Genomic DNA, 16,381 nt, shown 5'->3' with positions numbered 1-16,381 from the left:
CAGGCTGATCGCCCCCATGCCACGCCGCATTGATAACACCTCAGCAGTGCACAGGCTGATCGCCTCCATGCCACGCCGCATTGATAACACCTCAGCAGTGCCACCGGCTGATCGCCTCCATGCCTCGCCGCATTAATACCACCTCAGCAGTGCCACATGCTGATCGCCTCCATGCCACGCCGCATTAATACCACCTCAGCAGTGCCACAGTGTGATCGCCTCCATGCCACACCGCATTAATACCACCTCAGCAGTGCCACATGCTGATCGCCTCCATGCCACGCCGCATTCATGCAAAAGGAGCCCCGACCAACTATTGAGTGCTTATACTGGACATAGTTCTCAGTAGGACAACATTTTGGTATGAAGTTATTTTTCAAATTGGGATTATATAATATTCTAATTTTCTGACAGACTAAATTTTGGGTTTTCATGAACTGTTCCCATAATCATCAACATTAAAAGAAAAACAATGCTGGAAATAGATCCCTCTGTGTGTAATGAATCTATAGAATATATGGAGTTTCAATTTTTGAATTGAATTACTGAAATAAATTAACTTTTTGATGATATTCTAATTCTTTAAAAAGGGCACAGTGAGGAGCTCATCAGTCATTCAGTATACCATGAGAATATTATAACAGATATTTTTATTTTATTTCACAAAATACAACAACTAATGCTATTTAACTTATTTTAGTCCCCCTAGAGGACTTGAACCACCGATCATTGAATCACTTGCATGATATTCAGCAATACTAATGTATTGCAGTAATTCATGATCCGGACAGTCTCGCTCGCACGCATCTCGCTCTCGTGCGCTTTTTTTAGTTCAAACTTCCTTGGATGATTCATTTCTTATATATCTTCATAGTGGCCAGAGCTGGGCTGGGCTTTTATTTGCTTTTTTTGCAAAATTCCCTGCATATACAAAGACTTAACTAGTGAACCGCAGGTTTAAGCTGGCTGCCCAAAATATCAGGCAGCTGAATGTAGGGTGCCTGGCAGTCGGACTGATGGGGACCCTAGAGAGAAGGCTGTAGTAGTTTTCATTTCTGTGTTTTCAAAGAGAGGCACGGTCTGTATTGGCCCCGGTAGTAGTGAACGATCATATGATCGCCAGGAAGTCAGTAAGATTTGTTCCGGAACAATATGGTATGCTTTCAGGAGTCACTGCAGTTATCCCCAATGTTACACTTGTGTGAGAGATTTATCAAATTCATGAGTCCGTGAATATGGTGAACACGGCAAAATACATTCAGCGCAACTCGCTAGGTCTGAGCTGACCGGTCATCTTTACTGCGAGTCCTTATTAATATTGGCCAACCAAATTTTAAATAATGTGGTATGACCTTTGGCGTCCGGTGAATCCTTCAGACATGCACAAGCTATTTAGGACCAAATTACATCTATGGTTCAGACCTATGACCAAACGGCAGAAGTAAAACAGACCAAGACAGCAGTAGCTTAAAATGTTAAATTTATAAAAACAGAACTTAAAAATATTACAATTAGCTAAAAACGCACTGCAATCCAAGACAGCATGCTAAATAAAAGACATGAGCTCCGTCAGCAGAGGGGACTGTTACTGTTCATATGTAGAGTGGTGCAGGCCCCCTGCTGGTGAGCTGGAGTAATGCCGATTGTGCTCAGCAGAAAAAGAGTTTTCTTTATACCTTATATCAAACGCCCTGAAGGAAAAAGGAAGGGAAATGACTTTATCATGATACTACTATACATCATAATGGAACGTGAGAAGAACACCTGCGTCAATAACCTAATTTAAAAAGGGTTCTCCCAATCCTTAAATTCTTGTCAATCAGATGTTGGGATCCATAGGCGGTCACTATTGAATTGAAGCTTCTAAATCCACCGAATGATGAAATTACATCCCCCCCCCCATAGTTTCACCCAATTCGATCAAGTTGGGGGTGCACAAGTGCAGCCAGCTATCCGGCAGAAGATGGGGACTGTGGCATGCTCATTCTCGCTATTGGTGAGGGTCAAACCCCATTTGATCACTTTTTGACTTAAAGCAAACAACAAATGTCTGAAAAAGAATGATAATATATCGAATAAAGAACGAGACAGAAATAAGACCAGGGTGTCTATAGAAACAAAACGGTGGTTTTGTGGCTTTTAAATCTACTATCTTCTATTCCAGACAAATATACATGGTAACCGTGATCTCAAATCCTATAACGTATAATACCGCTGTGTAGTTAAGAGGTAAAAGTGACATTTTCGGAGCGGTGTTGTACCGCCTCTATAAACAACCATTAATCTTACACGCTCTCGCAGGGAACGTGCCAGTGGTGCTCTAAACAACCATTAATAATCTACTTATTGCCAAACAGAATATTGTAAAGCCATCCATAGCAGAAAGGCCTGCAGAAGAAACCTGAGGAGTATGAGCGGTTGTATAAGTAAGTGCACCCTGTAGACAGCAATACAGGACCGCAACGTGTAAAGCAGCGCAGAAGGCGCAGCAAAGTAGCCGTGACTGCACATATGGCCATGGATAGGACCGTGCAGCCAATACTAGCCTGTAAGTCAGTGGATATGTACACCGTCTATTCACAGTGATCCTCAGATATCACAAAATAAAACCCAAGCACTAAATCGCATGATCCTCAGGATTCCGTAGTCCCCGCTGCTGATGCGGTCTGGACTAGACGTCCCTGAACAGTGGTGTGGTTTTCTGCAGTCTCTGCACCAGGACGGCATTCTGCAGCCGAGCTTCCTGAATGGTGACCGTCTCATCCAAAAGGTCCCGCAACGGGAAGGAGGTCGCCAGCGTGAAGGGGATCTTCTCTGATTTACAAGGGATGCGCTCTACAAAATTCCTGATATCGCTGATCCTGAAGAAAGAAAGGAGAGGTATGTACAAGAAATCAGTAACGCACATGTCATATGCATATAAAAGGACACTTATTACTGAAAATACAAGTTACAATATTGGGCGTTCGTTTCCTTGTAAACCTTGCTTTATGTCCACACATGCTCGGAGTGAAGATATTTAAAAGCCCAACAAGTAATATGGAGGGCAAGTTTCAAAAATTGCTACTTTGTTTTATATATAAATCATGTAGATAACATGGTAAAAAAAATATATATATATATATATATCTATCTATCTAGGCCCCCTGCTGGACAGATCTAGTACTGCTACAGCCAGATGCCACACTGGTCCCCAGCTGTGTGGATTGCCATAGATACCCTGAGGTATGACTTATGCATTGGCTGCAATAAGACCTCCACGTGGGCAATACTGCAGATCTATCCTAACCCCCTGAACACTGATATTATAGCAAATGTGCAGTGTTTGGTATCTATCTGCAAGTGACAAAGCAGCGACAAAGTTCTATGCCTTATACATGGAGAATCCCTTCGATCACGGCTGACTGCCAAAAGTTATTTTAAAGGAGTTTTCCCACGAGGGACATTTTTGACATATATACAGGATATGTCATAACTGTCAGATAGTTGCAGGTCCCAGAGGTAGGACCCACATCTATCTCTAGAATGGGGCCCCCTAAACACGCTCTAACTTTGTGCTCTGGCTGATTTCGGACCACGAAGGAGAAAACCACGTAGCTTAGTTCCATAAGTCCCATACAACTGAATGGTAGTTACGAAAAAGCATAGCTGAGCTGTTTCCGTAACTCCCGACCATGTAATCAGGAAGTGGCCGGGAGTCAGCCAGAGCACAGATTGGTAGAACGGGGCTTAAGGGGCCCTATTCTAGAGAAAGGTGCGGGTTCCAGAGGTGGGACACACATCCATCTTAAATTTATGACCTATCCTGTGGATAGGTCAAATGTCCCTCGTGGGGAAAACCCCTTTAAGTCCAGATTCACTCGAAGTAGCACAAACTCTGACTTAAAAATCTGCTGTTTTTCACATCAGAGTTGTACCCGTTTTTTACAGATCCCCATAGACTTGAGTCTATCGAGGGATCCGTAAAAACTGAAGAATAGGACACGTTCTATTTATCAATGGACCCTTCACAGCGACCGTGTGAATGGCCCCATTGAAATACACGAATCCGTGAGACGGCCGTATTCTCCATTCGTGTGAATAAGCCCTAAAGGGGTTTACCCACAACGGACATTTATCACCAATCCAGTCAATGTCTACAGTGCCGATGGAAACCGCTGAGGGCTGAACTGGGCTGTTTCCATTGGGTCCATAGACATTGAATGGAGCAGCAGCGCATATGGGTGACCGCTGCTCCATTCAAAACCCTCCTCCCTATGATCGTCCAGTGATTAGGAATGACTGTCGGGACCCCTGTTCTACTGATCGGTGGGGGGTCCTAGTGGTGTTCACACAATTATCACCTATCGTGTGGATAAGGGATGAATCTGCTTAGTGGGAAAACCGGTTTAATAAGGCATGAACCCTTTCATTGCCAAGGACGTATGTAATAGGTTATGACTTTAAACGACTGCGGAATATAAGGTATAGCACTTAGATGGTTTCATATTAAAGCCCAGAATTGTAGCTTTCAAAACGGCACCACAATCCAGGGACAATATTGGCGGTGCTACGCTCGTTGGAAATCAGGTAGCGGGATAAAAGTTTTACTTCCCAGTGTTGTGTAAGGGAGGGGGAATCTGCAAGTGAGGGCCGGAAGAAAGATCACAGCCGGGGGGCGTGGCCAGCTGCTGATGTGAGAGGACGTGTGTGGCGATAGCTCCGGGCCAGCATCCTGTCTAAAATCCTCCTGACGGTGCTGTAATCCTTGAAATTAGCCAAAATTCCTTACCAGCTGCGTAGGAAGGGAAGGATATCTTCCAGGAAAAAGATGAGCCCGTCTAAAGCGATGGACGCGGCAGAAAAGCTGAAATCATATGCCCGCGTGGTGATCCAAGATGGCGCTGGCGGGAGTTCTTCTGTGCAGGCCGCAGCTGTGGCTGGGACATCCAACCATGCTCCCTCGGAACAGGATGCAGGAATCACGCTGCAAGAGGCATCGGATAAGCTGCTGACAGCCATCCTCGAGACACGGACGACTCTGACGGCTAAGATTAATGAGGTGAGAGTGGACGTGGGCCTATTGAGACAGGATTTGCAAAATGTGCGGCAGAGAGTCACGGAGACGGAGGGCAGGATATCCACCTTGGAAGATCTTACTGCTACCATGCCGGCGGCTATTCAAGATTTGCCCCGTAAAGTCGATCTGTGGCGCCAGAAAGCCGACGATTTGGAAAATAGATCGCATCGCAACAATCTCCGCATTGTGGGATTGCCGGAGAGGGCAGAGGGGCAGAGGCCTGGAGAATTTATGGAAAGATGGCTGAAGGAGATGTTTCCAGCTGCCTCCTTCTCGTTAGCATATGCGGTGGAAAGGGCACACAGGGTTCCAGCACGGTTACCAGTTCCAGGTGCTCCCCCAAGACCACTGCTTGCCCGGATGTTGAATTGCAAAGATCGGGACACGGTTCTGTTGGAAGCTCGGAAGGCCGGAGGGATTAGATTTGAAAATGCATCTGTGTCCATATATCCGGACTTTTCTCCTGATTTGCAGCGACAAAGGGCGTCATATGTCCCTATCAAGCGCCGACTCCGGGACATGCAGATTCCATATTCGATGGCCTATCCGGCTAGATTGCGGTTTTCCAGGAGGTAGACTCTGTGGATCGTTTACCGAGGGGGATTTCGGATCACAGTCCGGTCTTACTGACATTGAAAAAGCCACAGGTAGGCAGAAGGGGTATGGGTAAAATTCACCCGTTTTGGCTTCAGCTAGTTCAACAAAACGATCGTATACCGGATCAGCTATCAATATTTATAGAAGCACATGCGCAGATGGAAAATCGGTCGCTGGTGTGGGATACCCTCAAAGCCTATTTGAGGGGATGTCTCCGATCCTCCATATCCTATGTAAAACGTGCTTCCGCCCTGCATGAAGAGGAATTAGCATATAAATGTTCACAGGCGGAAGGGGCATTTGTTCAGTATCCCACACCAGCTAACCGAAATGCTTGGCTGGACTTGGGTAGACAGTATCTACAAGTCCTGAGGGATAAGACTTTGCGTAGTCTATTCTTTAGTAAACAATCTCATTTTGAATTGGGCAATCAATCGGGTAAAATTCTGGCTCATATGGTGCGGAACACTTCTAGATCCCCCCGGTGATGGGTATAGTGGGGCCTGGCGATAGAATCTACACTTCCTCGAGGGATGTTCTCGAACAATTCACACAGTTCTATGATCAGTTGTATGCTTCAAAAATAGATTATAGGAGGGAGGAGATGGAGAAGTATTTAGATGGAATATCGTTTCCTACGTTGTCAGCCGAGCGGGTGGCAATGCTTGATGCTCCATTTACGGTAGACGAGATCTTGGAGGGAATGGCGTCTATGGCCAAGGGGAAAGCCTCAGGGCCGGATGGTATCCCCTTGAGGTATATCTACAGTATGGGGAGCTGCTAGCCCCCCAATTGCTGGCCCTGTTTGAGCATAGCTATCGGAGGTCTACTCTTCCGGAATCCATGTGTGACGTCACCATTATTGTATTGCTGAAACCAGGCAAAAATCCAGATGAATGTGGGTCATATAGACCGATCTCACTACTGACAGTGGATTACAAAATTTTGACTAAAATGCTAGCTAATAGGTTATGTAATGTGATAAAGGAGATGATTCACCCAGACCAGTGTGGCTTTATACCCGGCAAGTCCACCTCAGAGAATATTCGACGGGTACAGGTGGTGGCGCAGATTGGATGGGAGGAGCAGCAGGACTGGGCGGTGGCATCTTTGGATGCGGCCAAGGCATTTGACTTGGTAGAATGGCCTTATTTGCTGGCAGTGCTGCGAAGATTTGGGTTTGGGGATAGATTCATTAATTGGGTCTCCTTGCTATATACATCTCCGCGAGCGCTGGTGTTGGTGAACGGGGTCCTGTCCCCTTCCTTTGGCCTCCATAGGGGCACGAGGCAGGGGTGCCCACTTTCGCCACTTCTTTTCGCAATGGCCATTGAATTACTGGCTCTGAACATTAGGAGGGATCACGCATATATGGGAATTAGAATAGGGGACAGAGAGGACCGGATAGGATTATATGCGGATGACATGGTGTTGTTTATGGCAAACCCCAATGCCACCCTTCCCAGGGCCATATCCCTCATTAACGCTTTTGGAAGGTATTCCGGGTTACTAATTAATTGGGCCAAATCGTATTTGATGCCTTTGAGGCAGGATAACTGTGGATGGGACACCCAGTTCTGCGGACTGTCAGTACAACCAGAGTTCAAATATTTGGGGATTAATATTGCTAGGGATAGCTCTAGATCGTATGGGTTAAATGTAGCGCCCTTGGTCGCGTACCTAAGGGATAAAATTCAGGTGTGGAAAGGTCTGCCTCTGTCAGTGGCAGGACGCGTGAATCTATTAAAAATGATAGTACTGCCAAAGTTTTTGTATGTGTTGGAGCATGTGGATGTGTTGGTGCCTAAAAGGTTCTTTAAAATAATAAACTCGCTATTCGCGCCGTTTGTATGGGGGGGGGGGAGATCTAAACTCAAGCTGTCGATTCTACAGAGGTCTAAAGATGAGGCCGGAGCTGCCTTACCGGATGTTTTTCTATATTATTTGGCGGGTCAGCTCAGATACTTGACTTCTTGGGTCTCCCCCCCCCCCCACCCCTAACGACCAATGCTGAGTGTCATCTAGCCAGGGTGTTGGGCTTGAAAACCCTTTGGCCGATATTGGAGCCGCATGATTTTAGACACCGCTCCCTGTTACCCTTGCATAAGTTGGCCAGACGAGTTTGGCAACAGGCTAAAGAGCTCTTGGGGGTTGTGGGGGTGGTGGTGGAGAACCCGCTGTGGGACAATCCGAGTTTTTCACATTTGCACGGGATGGTGGGAAAACGTTACTGGTCCTCTAGAGGGGTAGTTGCTTTGTCACAGTTACTAACGGAAGACGGGACGGTCATGACGGTGAGTGAGATTCGGGCAGCATTCAATATACCACCGGGGGATGAATTATATTGCATACAACTCCATCATGCTCTATTAGCACAATTTCCACTGAACTCCGTGAGGTATTCTAGCTGTGATTTGGTGGTGAGGTTGAGCACGCCGTCTACACGTGGAGCCATTTCTCAAATTTATTATTTTCTACTGGAGGCTAAAATGCGAGTGGAGCCCCTGGTGGCGGAGGATAAGTGGCGTGCACTAATGTTCATTATCCACCAATGTTATTTGACACCCATAAGACTACATCGTATGGGAAGAATGGCGTCCTCACAATGTCATAGGTGCGGAGAGACACGGGCTGATTTTATTCACCTAATATGGGGTTGTCACTGGATTCTTAGCTTTTGGGAGGAGGTGGTTGCAGTATTGACAGCAGTATTGGGGAGGACGATACCTTGCAGCCCGGAGGTGTGTCTGCTGGGACTGCTCAATGAGGAACAATGGTCGATATATGAGAGGACTTTCCTCAGAGAAACACTATTCATGGCAAGAAAGGCGGTGGCCATGAGATGGATGGCGGATAGGGCCCCGACAGTAGCGCAATGGCGTAAATTAGTCAATGACATACTTCCATTTGAGAAAATAGTGTATAAACACCGGGGGAAACCGGCTAAATTTGATTTGATCTGGAATGGGTGGTGCTCATCGAACCTCAGTCACTGTACAGTCCAAGGGCTATCAGCTGCTCTGATTCAAGCTGGGGGCGGGAGCGGGTAAAGGAGTCGGGAGGAGGACACTTCCAGGTGCTTCGCTTTAGGCCATACGAGGAGGATGTGCGCGTTAGGGTAGAATATCGAACTGGGGGCATATTAATACTATAGTGATGTACAAGATTAAAAGTTTTGATAGAATGTTTGATTGATCTGTATTATGTATATGTGGTCTGCGAACCACGGTTTAATACCATGGGTACCTGCGAGTATCCCTTCTGTATGTAATGATGTTTCTGACATATGTACTATTGAGTGTATAATGTTATCCTGATGTATGTGATGGTTTGACTCTGACAGTTCCTTTTAATAAAACGAGTTTAAAAAAAAAAAAGAAAGATCACAGGCCGTTACGGTCATCTCCTCCCGGTCCAGCATGAATGCTTTGTATGTAGTGTTTTCTATATTTTACTAGACTTTAACGTAACATCTGGCCGCTGTGTTTTTGCCCCAAAAGAAAAGCAGTAGAAAAATGGGAAAAACGCAAACCTCTGTGGGTCTGATGGACTCATTAACACCTTATTCACACGAAGGTGTCAGTTTTGCGTGCTTAAAAAAACAGAGCGTTTTTCTTGCGTTGCAGTTCCGTGTGACATCCGTGTACGCATTTTTTTTACGCACGTACGTCATCCATATGTCACACGTTTCGTACGTCAGCAAAATAAACAGAAGGCGGTGGCTTTTTCTCATCATTTCTTCAGCAACTGTTGCGTGAATCACGCACAGCACATGTATGACGTCCGTGTGCTGTCCATTTTTTTCACGCACCCATTGACTTCAATGGATAAGTGATGCGCAAAAAACACACAACAGGACATGCAGTGAGTTTCACGCAGAAGACACATGAAAAACACTGAATGGCCCCATTGAATTGCATAGGTTTGTGACATTCGTTGTGTTAACGCGCGTAACACGGACGTGAAATACACTTGTGTGAATAAGGCCTAAGGCTAGGAACACGTAGCATAAACACTGCAGATTTTCCGCAACAGATTTCATTACAGTAGCAGAGTAGGAGCGATTTAAAATCTCATCCTCACAACGAGGGGGAAAAAAATAAAATTAAAAAAACTAGTCCAGAAGAAGAAAAAAAAAAAAGTTTGATGCCGCAGCACGCCAATTTATGCTGTGGAATCGCTGATCTGTTGAAGGGTTTCTCGATAGAATTCATTTGAGTGGTAAAACCTGCAACAAAGTCCTATGTAGTGCGACTTATCCCGTGGAAACGCTGCGATTCAGCCACAAAAATCGCAAATGAAAACAAAATAAATTTGTATTTAATTTGAATCTAATAAATAAAGCTCATACTTACCCCCCTGCAGTAGTACTAGCAGGGCGATCCTCTTCTGAGCGCAGCCATTCATCCTGGCATGACGTTCCATCCCATGTGACTGCTGCAACAGTCACATGGACTATAGCATCACAGGAGGCTGGGCTATGCTCAGAAGATAGAGAGAGAGTTAAGTCGCCATGACTATGGGCTTGTACGTTTAAGTTTATTCATTTTTTTTTTATTTATTTTTTTACTGCTGCAGGATTTCCGCAGCTAACATGGGGCCTGAAAAACCGCACCACAATTTGGCGTGGCTTTTCGGATGGAATTCATAGCGGCAACCAGGGTGTATACGCTGTGTAGTTTTACGCACTGACACCGCTATATGCAGGTCCTAGAGGTGGGACGCGCACCTATCTCTATAGGACCCAGTCCTATCTTCTGCCGTTGGGCTCCAGCCACTGATGAGGTGGTCGGGTTTTTCCTAGAAACAGCCAAGCACATTTTGCTGCGCTGTTTCCTGAACTCCTGTAGGAGTGAGTGGAAATTAAGTGAATAGGTGCGGGGGTATGCAATAAATAAGTATATACCAAGTCTCCACCTGGATGTGGCCACCTTGTCACGTGAAACGGCGGTTAGGAGGAACCACTTTCTCCCGACATGTGAAGGTCCTACCTCTGGAACACAGCCAAAGTTAGAGCTTTACTTTAAATGTAATATTAATTAAATTGCATGTACACATCTTCAGGGTGAGGTCTTGTATTAAAAATTCCCTTTAGTATGTAACGCCGCCTATTCATGGGCAGTTGATGTTTGATATATACACACACACACACACACACACACACACACACACACACACACACACACACACACACACACACACACACGTAATAAAACGGCATTTCTGGATTACCTGTGTGTAGTGTTAAATTTCTGAACGATCCTCTTGCCATCAGCGAGCCAGATCTTGACGTTGGTCAGAGGCTCCCCAGCCTTCAGCTCAACACTCGGGAGACTTTGTTCACCTCCATCCTCCAAACCATTTGCTTTGGTAATGACTTTTGGGGTTGCACTGAGAGAAGAAAAGTAAAGACCTCAGAATAGATTCACTTTCTTTCCAGACTTCTCTATGATATCACTTTATGCACCGATAAGACAATTAAATATTGATTGACCAGCTGATCTAATACAGTGACACGACTGCGCCAATTACAGTAGTGTCAGGAGTTATAACAGGTTAATAGGGCTTCCCCAGTCCATGTTTGCCTAGATGTACATAACATAGGATAAAGTCAACCCTACAGTAAAGTAATACGTTTTTAAAGGATTTAAAAATAAATAAAAAATGACCAGAAAATTAAAAACCACAAACTTGCGAACAAACTTCCAAATACAAAACATTACGGCCGGAGATAAATTGTGGTCATGTGACCGTGCAAGAAACCATGGATGTGGTTAAATCATTAGAAGTACATCTGCCCATGTCCTAAACACACATATGACCTCCTTAAAGAGGCTCTGTCACCACATTATAAGTGGCCTATCTTGTACATGATGTGATCGGCGCTGTAATGTAGATTACAGCAGTGTTTTTTATTTAGAAAAACGATTATTTTTGACGGAGTTATGACTCATTTTAGATTTATGCTAATGAGTTTCTTAATGGACAACTGGGCGTGTTTTACTTTTTGACCAAGTGGGCGTTGTGGAGAGAAGTGTATGACGCTGACCAATCAGTGACCAATCAGCGTCATACACTTCTCTCCATTCATTTACACTGCAGATAGCGATATATCTATATCTCTATGTGCAGCCACAAACACACTATAACGTTACTGCAGTGTCCTGACAATGAATATTCATTACCTCCAGCCAGGACGTCATGTCTATTCAGAATCCTGTCACTTCTGTAGCGTCTGATATTTACGATGCAACCTGTCATTTAAAACGAGATTACGCTTGCCTTGCTGTAAATATCAGAGACGCTACAGAAGTGTCAGGATTGTGACTAGACATGACGTCCTGGCCGGAGGTAATGTATATTCATTGTCAGGACACTGCAGTAACGTGTGTGTGTATGTGTGTGTGTGTGTGTGTGTGTGTATGTGTGTGTCTGCACATAGCGATATAGCTATGTGCTGTGTAAATGAATGGGGAGAAGTGTATGACGCGGATTGGTCACTGATTGGTCAGCGTCATAGACTTCTCTCCATAATGCCCACTTGGTCAAAAAGTAAAACACGCCCAGTTGTCCATTAAGCAACTCATTAGAATAAAGCTAAAAGCGGTCATAACGCCGTCAAAAATGATCGTTTTTCTAAATAAAAAACACTGATGTAATCTACATTACAGCGCCGATCACATCATGTACATGATAGGCCACTTATAATGTGGTGACAGAGCCTCTTTAAAGAGGTTGTTCCAAGATTATATGTTCTATCCTAGCCACAGAATAGGTGATAACACGCTGATCGGCGAAGGTCCGACCGTGGCACCTCCACCGATCATGAGAATGGAGGTCCCATTTCTTCGAATGAATGGAGCGGCAGGTCGAGCATGCGCCCAGCTGCTCCATTCTCTATGGCACTTCAGGAAATAGTCGAGCACTGTACTCCATCACTGACAGTCCCAGTTAGTGGATAAAACAGCAGTGCATATGCTCAACCTGCAGCTTCATTGATTCAGAGGAACGGGACCCCCAATCTCATGAGTGGTCGGTCCCCCACCGAGCGGCAGGTTATCACCTATGTAGTGGTTAGAGGATAATATTTACGCTTGTGACAACCCCTTTAATGTCTAACCACCATGGATGATAAAGTCACAGCAGTCATGTGCACTATGAACGATCCCCATAGACAGAAGTACACAGGGCCTTGTACAATCCTCACCTTCCCAGGCGGTGACCCTCTCCGGAGAACGGGTCCACATGCTTCTTTCTTATAAAGTAATGTTCACTTTTTCTGTCTTCAACATTAACTGACAATTCTTTCTTTGCGAAGGTCTTGTGCAACTCTGGTGGGAGCTCCCTGATAAAAGAAGAATATAAGACATCAATTCACCTTGTGTGACGCCAAGGTAACAAACCAAAGACATAAAATGTGTATAGCATATTACATAATCCATGGAGCCCAATGTAACGATATATGTACAGCAGTGTATGGACGATGTGATCTCATGTCACCACAAATCAATAACCCACTGTTCAAGATCTCTCCTGCCTTCTCTTCTTACTGCGGAGTTTCTCCGAAAATGTTCCAAAACTCATACTAGAACTTTGTTTTCTAATAATTTTCCTGATTGGTTATTTTTGCTCAGTCTTCTGCTTCTGGCCTGAAGAAATCAAACCTAATACTGCAGTTGTGTGCTGGAAACAAGTGCCAGATTATCAAACTATCCTTTATCGGATGCCGGATCAAGAAAGTCACTGTATATGGATTAGGCTTTATTTACATACGCCCGGAGGAGCCGGTTAGGCGTTACGCGGCACGACTGGACACCACTACGCAAGGTCTGATCTCTGAGCACTGTATTAGGCTGCACTTACCCTTTCCTCATGGAGTCCATAAATTGACGATTTGCAGCATCTGTATAGTCCCTGAGCTGGCCGTCATTGATTGTAAACCCATTCTTCCACATCTTGATGATAACCTCTGCCTGAAAAGAGAAAAACCACCAAGTTAAGCAAACAAATACCCCAGTAGGCCATGTTCACACTTTCAGGATTCTGTCGAGATTTAGGCATGGATTCGGAGTCTAAACACTGACCGAAACCACGAACATTCCGCCAGCAATACATGTGAATGGGGTATATTATATATTTTACAATCTACAAAAGGCTCGTCATTGACACGGATTAGCTATATTGATTTACAATAGGGCTATAATTTATGTGCGGACCTAATGGGCAATCCACAGTAATACGTTTTGAAGACGTGTATTTTTTAAAGAAATAGTCACCATTCTAGGTAATGCTCTGTGCAAGAAAAAGCGAGAAAAATCCCAGTATACATTACGGCTAGAGATGAGCGAACCGGGACAACCGAACCCGGTTTCGGTCCGAACTTCCGGTAAAGTTCGGTTCGCAGCGAATCCGAACTTCACCGGGTTCGGCCGAACCCGTTTTGACCGAACCCGGTCAAAAACATTATACAAATCGGGAGCCACTTATCTCTATCAATCACTGATAGAGAAAAGAGGCTGCTGATTAAAAATAAAATAAAAAGCATTTCATACGTACCCGGTCGTTGTCTTGTTGACGAGTCCCTCTTCTTCCTCCAGTCCGACCTTTTCTGACGCGGCAGCCTGTGATTGGCTGCAGAGGCCTCTGCAGCCTGTGATTGGCTGCAGAGGCAGCGGCAGCCTGTGATTGGCTGCAGCGCTCACAAGGCTGCATCGTCATCAAGGAATGTCGGGCCGGATGTCGAGAGGGACGCGTCACCAAGGCAACGGCCAGGAGACCGGACTGGAGGAAGCAGAAAGTTCTCGGTAAGTATGAACGTCTTTTTTTTTACAGGTACTGTGATCGGTAGTCACTGTCCAGGGTACTGAAACAGTTACTGCCGATCAGTTAACTCTTTCAGCACCCTGAACAGTGACTATTTAGTGTATGTGCACACACACTAATTACGTCCGTAAATGACGGACGTATTTCGGCCGCAAGTACCGGACCGAACACAGTGCAGGGAGCCGGGCTCCTAGCATCATACTTATGTACGATGCTAGGAGTCCCTGCCTCTCTGCAGGACAACTGTCCCGTACTGTAATCATGTTTTCAGTACGGGACAGTAGTTCCACGGAGAGGCAGGGACTCCTAGCATCGTACATAAATATGATGCTAGGAGCCCGGCTCCCTGCAGGGTGTTCGGTCCGGTACTTGCGGCCGAAATACGTCCGTCAATTACGGACGTAATTAGTGTGTGTGCACATACCCTAACTGACATCGCCTAGCAACGCTGCCGTAATGACGGGTGCACACATGTAGCCACCCATCATTACGGGGCCTCATGCACACGACCATAAAAACACCCGTTATCACGGGTCGTAATTACGACCCGAAATAGCGGGCCCATAGACTTCTGTTAGCCACGGGTACCTTCCCGTTTTCTCACGGGAAGGTGCCCGTGCCGTTAAAAAGATAGAACATGTTCTATTTTTTTATTTTACGGGCCGTGCTCGTAATTACGACTCGTAAGTACGAGCACGGCCGGCCGGCCACGGGCAGCTGGCCGCTTTTGCGAACCGTGCTGTCATTATAATTATAGCAGCACGGCCCGTAAAATAGAACATGTTCTATTTTTTTAACGGCACGGGCACCTTCCCGTGAGAATACGGAAAGGTACCCGTGGGTAACAGAAGTCTATGAGCCCGTTATTGCGGGTCGTAATTACGACCCGCAATAACGGGTGTTTTTACGGTCGTGTGCATGATGGGAGCACGGCTCGGAAAAACGAACGGCTGCCCGTGCTCATCTCCTGAAATAATCTGTGCTGCCTTAAACTCTGTGGACAGGTCAGGATCCTGTTTCTTTTAAATGCTGCTAGGGAACCCGCTCGATCCACTATATAAGGCTACGCTACAGTGCAGCATTTAAAAGAAACAGGATCCTGACCTGTCCACAGAGTTTAAGGCAGCACAGAGTATTTCAGGAGATGAGCGTGCAGATTCAGTGCTGTTGTGAACTCTGCTCTTACCATTACGTAGCTCTCAGTCTGTTATCTCTCCTCCACTCCTTTCCTCAAGAACACCTTCACATGATTGGCAAGTCACCACGTAATGGTAAGAGCAGAGTTCACAGCAGCACAGAGTATTTCAGGAGAGGAGCGTGCAGATTCAGTGCTGCTGTGAACTCTGCTCTTACCATTACGTAGCTCAGTCTGTTACCTCTCCTCCACTCCTGTCCTCAATAACACCTTCACGTGATTGGCAAGTCACCACCCCGCACAAGATCCGCACGCTCATCTCCTGAAATACTCTGTGCTGCTGTGAACTCTGCTCTTACCATTACGTGGTGACTTGCCAATCATGTGAAGGTGTTCTGGAGGACAGGAGTGGAGGAGAGGTAACAGACTGAGAGCTACGTAATGGTAAGAGCAGAGTTCGCAGCAGCACTGAATCTGCACGCTCATCTCCTGAAATACTCTGTGCTGCCTTAAACTCTATGGACAGGTCAGGATCCTGTTTCTTTTAAATGCTGCACTGTAGCGCAGCCGTATATAGTGGATCGAGCGGGTTCCCCAGCAGCATTTAAAAGAAACCGTGTTTGTGTATGTGTGTGTTTGTGTATATATGTGTGTTTGGGTATGTGACTTTGTCTGTTTTTGTTTTTATATGTGTGTGTGTATATATGGGTGTGTTTGTGTATATGTGTTTTGTGTATATGTTTGTGTATATATGGGTGTATTTGTGT

General features: G+C 45.5%; 1 protein-coding gene across 1 annotated transcript; it reads right to left on the bottom strand.

Annotated features, from left to right (window-relative positions):
- Window positions 1-1,905: 1,905 nt before the first annotated feature.
- On the bottom strand, window positions 1,906-13,629 carry LOC142699209 (UBX domain-containing protein 2A-like; the record flags this gene model as incomplete). Its single annotated transcript, XM_075848030.1, has 4 exons — window positions 1,906-2,861; window positions 10,889-11,047; window positions 12,864-13,001; window positions 13,520-13,629. Coding segments are annotated over 4 exons (597 nt in total), but the record flags the coding sequence as incomplete, so codon positions are not given.
- Between the last annotated feature and the right edge of the window lie 2,752 nt (window positions 13,630-16,381).

Source organism: Rhinoderma darwinii, unplaced genomic scaffold, assembly GCF_050947455.1.
Source record: "Rhinoderma darwinii isolate aRhiDar2 unplaced genomic scaffold, aRhiDar2.hap1 Scaffold_146, whole genome shotgun sequence".
NCBI classification, from domain to species: Eukaryota; Metazoa; Chordata; class Amphibia; order Anura; family Rhinodermatidae; genus Rhinoderma; species Rhinoderma darwinii.
The sequence above is the reverse complement of the archived record's forward strand: the minus strand, read 5'-3'. Positions and strand labels throughout refer to the sequence as shown.